General features: G+C 35.7%; 1 protein-coding gene across 12 annotated transcripts in view; it reads right to left on the bottom strand.

Moving 5' to 3' along the window:
• Positions 1-6,868: 6,868 nt before the first annotated feature.
• YAP1 (Yes1 associated transcriptional regulator) overlaps positions 6,869-11,757 on the bottom strand; it is a 143,406-nt gene continuing 138,517 nt past the window's right edge. For all 12 annotated transcript variants that reach the window (XM_031961059.1, XM_031961063.1, XM_031961065.1 and 9 more), the window contains one exon: positions 6,869-10,573. In XM_031961059.1, coding sequence (XP_031816919.1) covers positions 10,335-10,573 — 239 coding nt within the window. In that variant the 3' untranslated portion in view covers positions 6,869-10,334. The remainder of the gene's footprint in view (positions 10,574-11,757) is intronic.

The following is an 11,757-nucleotide window of genomic DNA, read 5'->3' as shown; positions in this document are numbered from 1 at the left end:
GTTAACAGCTTACTATTTAATTCAATATTTTAACTCTACTTTGAGGAAAAACCACATATTTTATGCAAAAAAGCACTGTGTCTCTGAAGAATTGAGACAGTAAAAGGAAAGTCCATTAAAGAGGAATTACTGTGTTCTTTGTTGATCCCTCTGCCTCGAGCTGTAAAAATGATGAATGCTATTAAAAGCCCAGAGGAGATTCCTGCCAGCTGTGGTTGCTATTTTGAAGAATGGGGGCTAGGGTGGGCTAGGTGGAGAGAAGGAATTATATGGGGAAAACTGTTTCCCCATTTTTTTCTTTAAAAAAGGGAAAGGAAATAACATAATGAGGAAATGATACAAATAATTATAGTACATATCATGACTAGAACTTTATAGTACAATTACCCAAATTATGATATACAAAGCTTGAAGGGAAACACAATTGTTACATATGCTGCTTATACACAGATGACTACTTGACAGAAAACACTGGGCCAAATTCTACTAGTGAAGAAGGGTCTGAATTGTTCTCGTTTGGGTGTGCTTTGGGATCTTGTACTTTTGTAATTTGATATCACTAAGTTACTTTTCCTTTAGCAAATACTGTTTTGCAACAAACATGCACACGTATGCACACACACACTGGTTGGTTTGTATGAAAAGCATTGAGATACACTGAAATTTCAGAAGTTTCAGATTTTACATTAAATACCATTAGGATAAAATCATTCAATGTAAAATCTCTAAGTATGAAACAATAAATATGCAGACTTTTTTATGCCAATGGTATTTAATGTAAAAAAAAAATAATCATTGAGAACTGGAACAGATGATTGAGAGCATCATATTCAACTCCCTCATTTTACAAAGGAGGAAAAATCAAGTCAGAGAGGGGAAGATAACTTGCCTAAAATAATAGAAAAATCCCCACAGCAGGAATTTAGACTCAGGTGCTCTGATTTCCCCCCCCCCCCCTTTTTTTTTCAGGCTTGTGGAACATCTTGGATCCCATTTAGAGGGTTTTTGTTTTTGTTGCTTTTTTTGACAAAAGATATTGGAGTGGTTTGCCTTTCCTTCTTCAGCATCTATAGATGAGGAAACAGCAAACTGGGTAAGTAAATTGCCCAGGATCACAGAGATAGTGTTTGAAGCCAGATTTGAACTCAGAAAAATGAATTTTCCTGACTCCAGGCCTGGTATTTTGTGCACTAAGGCTCTACCGTGGCTGTTGTATACCTATTAAATAGTTCATTGCCTCTCAGTCCTCCACGCTTGCTTCTCATGCTTTCACAAAACTTTTTTCTCTCTCCTTTTCTTTTGGTAGTTATAAAGAAACTAGATTTGAAAGCAGATTAATTCCTCATCAGTGATTTAGAATTCAGTGATTAAAAACTATACTTCTAACCTTTATAGAAACTGATAATAATTTTTAAAAAGTACACATGAACAAAAGAATTATTTTCCCTTGCTGGAATCAAAAAATAAAAGAGCACATAATTTTTACTATTTCCCACTTTTATATGACATATGAATTCACTGATATCCCAAAATACAGATTAAAGCAAAGTTTATATTCCCTTCCCATGCTTATTACTGTTGTCCTCTCTCCCACCTTCTTCCTCCACTGGGGAAAGGAACTCTTGTGGCAAAATATGCACTCAAGTAAAACAGACCCACACATTTTCCATGTCCATACTATATGTACTATGTATGTGATATATGTAAGTGCATATGTACTTCAGATTTGATTCTTTAATTCTCAAGGTTTCTTCATGCGTTTTTTTTTCCATGCAGTGTTTTAAAAGTTAGATTATTTTCTGCCTTTCCCCCCTTTATTTTTGCTCTTGATTTCATTTTTATTCTCCAATAATTTTTTTTTCTACTTTAAGGAACTACGCTTAATTCTCAACTACTGAATGTATATGATCCTTAAACCTCTTTTTTTTTTTGGTTAAAGATAGGAATTTTGTTTTAAGAAGCACCAGAAAGTCAAGAAGCATTTATTAAGTCCTTGTATAGGTAACCAAGAACTGTCTAAGCACTGGTAATGCTAAAAATGGGAAAGACATTGGTGGCTGACCTCAAGAAGCTCACATTCTAGGTTTTCCCCTTCAGCTTCCCAGCTGCCCCTATCCCCCAATTAATATGCACATTAGTATATTTGGAATTTTGGAATGTTAAAATGCCTTTTTACTTATTTGTGAATCACCAGGGCCAAATCAATCAGACATTTCAATGGTGGAAATGTCACCTTTCTGGAATCAGAGGGCTTGGATCTCAATATAGATTCTGGCGCTTACCACCTATTTGGTGACAGACAGTATTAGCCTCCTCTCCTGCCGTGTCAGCTTAACTCTAATACAACTCTAATACAACTTCCTGCTCTTTACTGTGATTCTTTCTATTCCTTGCTAGTACACCATCCCATAAAATCTTTACATGTTGGTAGAAAGCTTGCCAGTGTTTGCCTAAGGTTGGATGTCCCTTTAAAAGGCCAGGGTCACCTGAATGCTATTAATGAGGTTTCAAAGTACGATCAGTGTTACTTTTTTTTTTTAATTAAGAATGCTTTCATCTCAAACTCAAAAGTTTGCTTCAATCTCACTAATAAAAATTCCTGTATACCTTATTTCAGAATCTTAAGTGTAGATAGTAACAGGCTCAAAATGTGCCATATTTGTTAAGCTTTATGCATATGTAGCTGCTCCACAATTACTTATTGAAATTTTTTAATTTGCAGGTTTTTGTTGATAGTCTTTGTCTTATTGGTTTTTGGAAGATACCATCTTCCTTTTGCATAATGTTTAAATGTAGGAGACAATTAACTTTTAGGCCTAACTCTATGCCTTTAAATGTGATTATTTTTTGCCACATTTTACCATCTTTCTTGTGTTATGGCTGAAAAGCTGGTTATTTTGTAACACATTCACTATTACTTTTTTTAATGTGAAGAATCTTTGTAATTTTAAAGTTTAATAGTTATATTCTTTGGGGATTTGCAGCTTGGATCTCTCCATTCTAAGTTCTTTTTGCCTTTTCTTATTCACTCAAACTTTTTCTCCAATTCATTCTTTTAATATTCTATCCAGCAGGTTCCTTGGAATTCCAATAAGTCTTTAGTTCTTTTCTTTTGGCCTCTATCTTCCAAATTTATTTTTTCTACTTGCATATTCATGATTTGCTTTCAACTTTTTTTTTTTTTTTTTTTACAACCAATTTTACTCTATCTCTGGAATTTTGTTTGACTATCTTTTGCTACCTTCAGTAATCATTTTAATTCTCACATATTGATTTTATTTTTGTTTTTCTCTTCCCATGTTCCTTGCAGGCCCTCCCTATGTGGCTCTTTAAAATATTTACTGTGTTATCTTTTACCTTATTGCATTATTTAGGGTTTTTTTTTAAGTATGCATTTCTACAAGATATCTCTTGAATCCTTTGTTGCTAAATTTTTAATTGTTTATTTCTTTGACTTATTAACTGTTGGATATTATTATTTTCTTGTTCTTTAAGCAAATTTCTTCTCTCTACCCCACTGCTTTCCAGCTCTGTTTAGGATAGTGGAAGCAGCTGTGGTTGAGGTAACCTGGTCAGAGCCTCTGAGCTGGAATGGACACTAGAGGCCTTGGGCCTCTGGACCCAAGACTAATGGGCATCTGTGTATTAAAAGCAAAGCCTGGAGATTGGGTGCATGGCTCTCCTGAATAAAAAGGAGGCCTTGGGTATCACCAGAGCGGAAATGGACTTGGGCTAGCTCGGAAAGGTGGGTCACCAATAGCCCCAGCTACAGAAGCTGAAAAAGGCAGAGCAAAGGTTGTGGCAAAGAATATGTAGATTCAGGAATGAATCCACTGCTCCTCCATCTTCATGGCAACCATTCCACATCTTGTTTGTATGGAGAGAGGGGTGCATGTATGTTGCTGTTCACTCCTGTTGTGAGTCTTCATGACCTCTGGACCATACTATCCATTGGATTTTCTTGGCAAAGACACCAGAATGGTTTGCCATTTCCTTTTCCAGCGGATCAGGCAGCGGTTAAGTGACTTGCCCAGTCACACAGCTTGAGGCCATGTTTGAACTCAAGTCTTCCTGACTTTGGGCCCCGTGCTCTCTCCACCAAGTCTCCTAGCTGCCGTCTACATCTATGGATCTTTAATATTTACATTGCATTTGTGCCAGACACCGTACTAAGCACTGTGTAATTGTGACTTCTTTTGATGGAAATAGACATGCTTGTATGTACTGCTACAGACCATTCAACAGAGCTTGCTTATGTTTTTCTTCTTTTTCTCATCCTTCCATTTAATGCCACTGAATCCAATAGTAATGGTTACAAATGAATGTTGATTTATTTTTTTTTAAAGATCTCTGGAAATACTTTCTTTGTTCTGAGTTCGCAGAATATTACAAACAGGGAAGAAACAAACACTTGTGATGTTAGGTATCTGGCTGTCCTCATACATCTATAAAATGAGGTATTATTTTATAACACTTGATATAAAAGTGTTATATCACTTTTGATAATTGTGGAAACTGAGTGGTTGGAAGGGACCTGCCCAGATTCACATAGTTGGACCATACACTGCCATGGAAACGATGTATGTATGTATGTGTGTGTGTGTATTTCCTGATGTCAGCATGTCTGGGTAGCAACAATGACTACACAACTCCTTGACATAGCAAGGTCATTTAAACAATATCCTCATATGGAATAGCTTCTTTTAGTTGAGGCTGTGAAAATATATGCTCAAATTGCATATTAGAAAATAGAAACTATTCCAAATGTCCTAATTCTATAGCATGATTTTTATTCAGGGTAATGTGCCTTCAAGTATTTTAGTCTGTATTTCCTTAACTTGGAAACAATCTATAGGTAAACTCTGCCAAATATTAATTGGTTACAGGAGCCAGTAAAATGCATGGGACTGAAGGTTACAAAAGGGTAGTCAGCTGAACAATGTTCATGAGGGTTTCATGATCTCCCAGGGAAATTTGGTTGGGATATAAAACATCTCAGAATATAAATTTATTTGTTAAGTTAGTATATAAAACATCACCATATTTAAAGCAGAACTCATCATTTCTCTCAAATATTACCTTTCCCTCAAGTTCCCTATTAGTGTCGTGGACACTACCATCCTTCCAGTTAAGTTTGTAACCATCTTCAATTTCTCATTCATTCTCAACCACAAATCCAATCTGTTACTAATTCCTGGGTTTCTTTTTTCCTACCATCACAACTTCTCCAGTAAAGAAAGCTACCATCCTGGTGCAGCCTTTATCACTTTACTTAGGAAATACTTTAATGGTTTCTCTGCAATCCATCCCCCTTTCAAGGTGCCAAAGTGGTTTTCCAAAATCAAACATCTATCTATTGTTCTTTGGTCTGAATTTATGATAAAACCTGAGTTCAAGTTTTGCTTCAGATCCTCATGAGTTGTGGGACACTCAAGGCAAATCATCTGGCTTTTCTTAACTTCCATTTCCTCATTTGTAAAATGGAGCTGCTAATAGCACTGCCACACAACAAGTACACAGAGGTTATTGTGAAGATAAAATGAGATAACTTTTGTAAGTTATTTGGTAGTCCTAAAAAAATAAAATAAAATAAAAATGCAATCCAACTTAGGGATTCTAAATACTATACGTTAGACATCAGAACAATTTTAAGCATGCTCAAATGAAACACACACATACACACACACAAAAATGAGTTTAAGCACAGGACACAGTGATGCTGAGTTTACCTCTACAGATTTGGTCTGTATTCTCCTTATTCCATCTCTACTCTTTCACTACCATAGCCTGAAATTTCCTCTCAAATAAGAAGTTTATAAAATCTTCCAACAGGTTCTATGCCTGTTAATGGAATGTGCCTGATATCTTGGTCTTAGCAACTGAAAGGATAAGTCCCAATCACTAAATACCTGGTGCTGTTTATAAATGGTAAAGGATTCTTTCCCCCTTCCTCAAATTCAGTTTCAAAAACTTACTGACCCCAGAAGGTCCCTTCGCTTAAGCTTGCCTCCATAAAGTGAGCTGGAAAAGATCATGGCAAACTCCTCCAGTTTTTTTTTTTTTTTTTGTCAAGAAAATCCCAAATGGGATTCAAAAGAGTCAGACACAACTGAAGTAACTGACCCACCCCAAAACATCTAAAGCTGCAGAGGGAAGCAGGGGTGCTGGGCTTGGTGAGCAAGAACTTCTGACACATCCCAGCTCTGTCCCTGTGGGCAATCATTTACCTTCCAAGAGGATGAAGACTCAGAGCAGTGGCCCTTCGCCCCGATGGAGGGAACCTCCACAAGAGACTGCTCACACCTTGTGAATTAGTTATCAAGCCCAGCGGACAGATGTGTGCCTGCAGACACACGCACACACACCTCAGGAGGCAACTCCAAGGACGTCAGGACGTCAGTCAAGTTAGCTTTCAATTCAGAGCTCTGGACCTGTCATTTGAGTTCTGGAATGTCTTTATTAATAAACCTGCAACAAGACATCGGAAGCCTAGAATCTGCCCAAATGAGGTATCCACTAACGTAAGTGTGAGGAAGTTCCAAGGCACCAGGAGGACAGGCTGGGGAAATAAAACTGCAGGCTGTCACAGAGGGGGTCATTACATTCTTCCCAGTCATCTTGATGCTGTGTTTTTATGAACAACAAGTCCTTAGGGAACATGAACAGCGATACCGCTGTGTTACAAGTGACAGCGCCCATGGCTGCACTGGCAGCTAAGTGATGAGTACAGAGGCTCAAAGAACAGCAAAATCACGAAACAAAAACCAATATAACTGGATTTTAAAATTCAAATGCTATCTATACCTAAGGAACCAAAATGGCTTTAAATACCACTAACTGTTAAAAACAACGAAGGTGAGTTTAAGCATAAAGTATATATTTATACCACATAAACAAATGAAAAAGTATTACATAAGGAAAAATAATGTAACAGTATTGTACCTAACATACTGGCATGCTCTTACATCTAAAACAAAAATGTAACATTTGTACTATATATATATATATATATTTGACAAGTGTTCATTTAATTCTCTAATATAAAACATTTAAAATGTGGAGAGTACTTTTTCAAGATACAGAAAAGTTTTGTTTAGATAGGCACACCCACTATTCTTACAAAAACATGCTTACAAAGTGAAATTCATCTGAGTACTCATTTCCAAGATGTGCAAAAACTATGTAGCTGTTAATCATAATGAAATCGTCTCCCCTTTTTGCATTGCTTAAGCTCCAACACTGATTGGTATGTTTTTTTTGTTGTATACTTAATTTACTGATATTTCCCAGTCTGCCTGCCAGAGTTCAGTACACAGTACAGACATTTAATGCTGAACATGTATTTAAGACCACTCAATTCTCTGATTAAAATATTATTGCTTTAATCAATCAAGTTTTCTTTAAAAAGGTACTTATACTTTTATTTTTAAAAATCTACTTCATCAACATTTTCTTTTAAACGATCAGAAAAACCAAAGTAATTTGGACCATCAAGTGGACAAACAGCTTAGAAGAAAATTATTCTGTTTGAAAAGAACATGAGTGTTAAAAAGGTTGATAAACCTAAGGATGACAAAATTGGTTTAGTGTTAAAAACAATTCAAGAATACCCAGTTAAGGTCAGAACCCACCGCAATGCTATCCCCATTTTCCCAATAAGAAAGTTTTAAGTGGTCTTAAAAAACTACATAGGAAAAATAAAATACTAAAAGTAACATCATGGATGTGACTTTAGCTCCAGAAAGGAAAGAAGCATTGTTACTTACTCTAGCACACTAGATGTCAGACACCAGTATACAGTGATGTGTGCTGAGAAGCTTACATTAAGATATAAATTGGTAAATTAAAATAGATGGGAAATTATAAGATCTAGATATTCTTTCTTGTTTTATGATTTTATATCAAATTATTTAATTGACTTTAAATTTTGGAATAATATTCTTTTAAATGACCAAGTGGCAAGACAGGATAGTCTTTATGGAAGAGGAAAAAAAAAAAAGAAGAATCCTAAAATCTCTATCAAGGTCCCATTAACATTACAAGACCCCCAACTTTATGTGCTACTACTGAAGAAGAAACATTAATTTGCGATATTGGCAGAACAGAATTTTAGTTCTCTTTCAGAGTAGCTTTGATCTTCTGCACGTTAAAAAACAACAACATGCTGTACCATCTACATACTATATTGTGCATTCTAAGTAATATTCTATTGTTCTAAAAGATTAACACACTTACACAGTGCATTTTCCCCATACTCAATTTCTCCATTGCTTTTTTGCGGAATAAAAATTCCTAAAGTCAACTACTCTGAACCATCAATTTGGAAATCATTATATACAACACAGTAATTGAGTTTTTGGAGCACTGACATTTTCTAACATCGAACTTCTTGCTTTCACTTTTGCACTCCTCTAAGTCCAAGGGCCAAACTACTCAGAATGCATAATTAGGAAAAAATTATATATATATGTATATTTATCCTTTGAGCCAAGACTTTTCAAACCAAGCTTCAGCTAGGATTTTTTTCTTAATGGCTAAAAGTTATAAAACCCTTGAAAATAAGGGTTTATCATGGAAACATTGACAGACCCTTAATTATAGACGTGCTAGCTGGTATCTTTATAAATGATAAACAAAAAAATTACTTCATAGCTTATACTGAAGAGTTGATTCATTGCTCATTTTGTTCATTAAAAAAATACTCTTTGGAACTGTTATTACTCTTGCAGATAATGAGTCAGTTTAATATCTCTTCCTGTTAAAATAAAGATATAATCATCTCTCTCTATTGCCGTGCTCAATTCATCTATCAAAATGCACTGAATTAATTACCTGATCACCCTTTGCCAGTTAACACATAACCTTACAATCTTCTACATTCTATATCGGGCAAATTTCCCTAAGCATTGTGAAGTGGGGACCTTTTATAATCCAAACTTTAAGACTTCCCCCAGAGCTCAGTTCTCTGTATATTGTAAGTGGGTTCAGCAAACAAATGTTTGCTGAATTAATTGCATGAGGCTTTCTTATTAGCTCTGTCTTCTAAGATGAAAGTAAAGAAAACCTTTTAATAAAGTCTTTTATTATCAATATTATTTTCCTTACTGATTTTACTAAAAGTGAGGAGCCCATGTGGGCTGGAGCTTATTTGGGTGGGTGGGGAGTGGAGGGAGTTGGAGGGGACCATTCTTCTTGTTTTTCTCAAATTGATCAGATTGTATTAGTTTTGTGCCCACAGAGTGCAGGAGGCTGATGCAAGATCTCTGTTTGGAACAACCCCATCCCACCAGCTACATACTTTTGGACTGCCCCCAAACAGATTTAAATCACACATTTTAGTAATAGGCATGAAAAAATTAGCCACTGGTCATATATTCTAAATGGATACATTCAAAACTACCTTTTAAAAAATAAACTGAAAAGTTAAAGGGAAAACATATAAAACTATATATTCAGCTATCAGCCTAACATAAACATATTGTAAGTATATATAATATATATGTATAAAAAGGGCGGACAAATCAAGATTTAAATAAGACTATGAAACCAGAATGTAGATTTCACCATAAAGAAAAACTACAATAACCCTCCCAAACTATAAACTACCATGTTCACTAATATGATAAATTGTCTCATTTCTGACAAACAAAAATTAAACTAGAATATGTGGCAATAATTCATGTGTTTCTATAGAAAATGTCCCATGCCTTTTAATACCTTAAAGTAGAATCCAGGATGCTATGTGACTTATGACAGAGCTAATAGTGGAAAATACTGAATATCCAACACAGTGCTCACTCTTGGTTTGAGCTGTATCCTCCTCCATGTCAGCGTTGAGTTCTTTTGATCAGATACATCGTTTTTGGCTTGTCAAACCAGTAAGTCATGTTTTTCCACTTGCCACAGGCAGCTGAAGAGACAACTACTAGAATAAACTACAAGCTGTGACATGTAGCATTTAACTCACAAGTCAGAGTACTTAGCTAAAATGATAGGTGAACACATAATTGGGCAAAAGGAATGGTATTCATCAGCCAAACAGGCTCATTTCCCCCAACCCCCAAAATGAACAGTAGTTGCAACAGCAATAGAAATAAAGATCAAAACCAAAGTTGTTGATTCTTCAGAGCCAACTGTAAAAGAGGTCAGCAATATATAACAGCAGCAACGGACAAAGAAGAGCAAAATATTGGGATGAAAGAATCTTGCTGGATGTTGGTTCAGCTCTAAGTAAGCCAAAAGTCTGCCACAGTGGCTTATTTGGAAAATTAAAATGCAATTGTCTTATTTCTTTAGATCCTTCACAGATGCAGAATTTAGTCTCCCTGAGGCTTCTATAACCATGTGAGAAAGCTCTCTTTATCTAGCTTGGTGGCAGCCAGAACAGATTCCATGTCATTAAGGATGTCAGAACTCAAAGCTTCTTGAAGACTTGGCATTAGTTCTTCTCCTTCTATATTCATCCCATCTCCTTCCAGTGTCCCAAGGTCCACGTTTGTCCCTGGAATGGCTTCAAGGTAGTCTGGGAAACGGTTTTGCTGTGAGGGTATGTTGCTTTGGCTGATACTGTCACCTATTTGGGATGACAACAACAAAGAGATGGTTGAGTTGTACCAAAAAGGTAATTAATTATATTAAGACTATAAAGCTTATCAGACAACTTCAAACAAATGCAGAAAGCAGCTCTGAACATCCAGTGTGGTGTTCCAAATTTGTTATTAGGTCATTAAAATATACCTTCTTTCCCAATGGAAGTTGTTTATTAAACCCAAAATCTATGAGTAATCCCTGGAGTTCATTTCAGATTTTGTAAGTATTCGTTCAATCAACAAATATTTATTGAGTGCCTAATATCTGCTAGGCACTAGCAGGAATAAGGGACATGGGGAGGAAGAGGAAATAGAAAAACAATATGAATCCTCTAATGCTTTATAACATAGCAGGAGAGACAAGCCATTCATGTATAACATTCCAAGAAACTAGTGTGGTTAAGTGTTAAAAATTAATGATAGAGAAAGCAAGTGCTAAAAATTAGGAAAGGGAAAAATAAGATTAGACGAAAGGTAAGCTTTTCAGAAGGTAGAACCAAACTAGAACTCAAAGCACTGCTTGGATCAGTGGAAACAAGAGGAAAGCACATTCTATGTGTAGAAGGTCAAGATGAGGAAAATCCTGAAGATAAGACTAAGCAAACTTTAGAGACAAACCCCAGCCACCAATATTCAATTGGTAGAAAGGACTTTTAGTTCTATATAAAAACTAAAAGGAATAATCCAATAATTCACCTCCAGAAAAACAAGATACCTGAATAAGGATCTTTGTGTTTCCTGCTATAGCAAAAAAGGATTCCCCCACTCCCCTTTCTCCTTGATTATTTCTGCAATTGTTAACTCTTCTAAGAAGCTGTTATCTCTGGGTCTTAGCTCTTCTAATCTATTTCATCAGATCCACAACACCCATATTTTGACCAACTCTCAGAGAAGTTGGAAGAAAGTTCTCGTAGAACTCATTATAGCTGGTATCTATTTATAATTCTTTTTTCTTTCAAGATTCAGGTCAAGTCCCATCTTCTACAAGAGTTCTTCCTTCATTTTTCTAGTTATAAGTGCTGCTCCCCTGAAATGACAGTGTATTTATTTACTTTCCTGAGCACTAGACATTTACCTTCTTTGTATTTCCCAGAAACAGGGATGATTTCAGTTTTTATATACCTGGAGTCTAGTACAGTTATAGAACTGAGTAGAAACAAGACTACAC

This window comes from Sarcophilus harrisii, chromosome 3 (genome assembly GCF_902635505.1).
Source record: "Sarcophilus harrisii chromosome 3, mSarHar1.11, whole genome shotgun sequence".
In the NCBI taxonomy this organism is placed as follows: domain Eukaryota; kingdom Metazoa; phylum Chordata; class Mammalia; order Dasyuromorphia; family Dasyuridae; genus Sarcophilus; species Sarcophilus harrisii.
The sequence above is the reverse complement of the archived record's forward strand: the minus strand, read 5'-3'. Positions and strand labels throughout refer to the sequence as shown.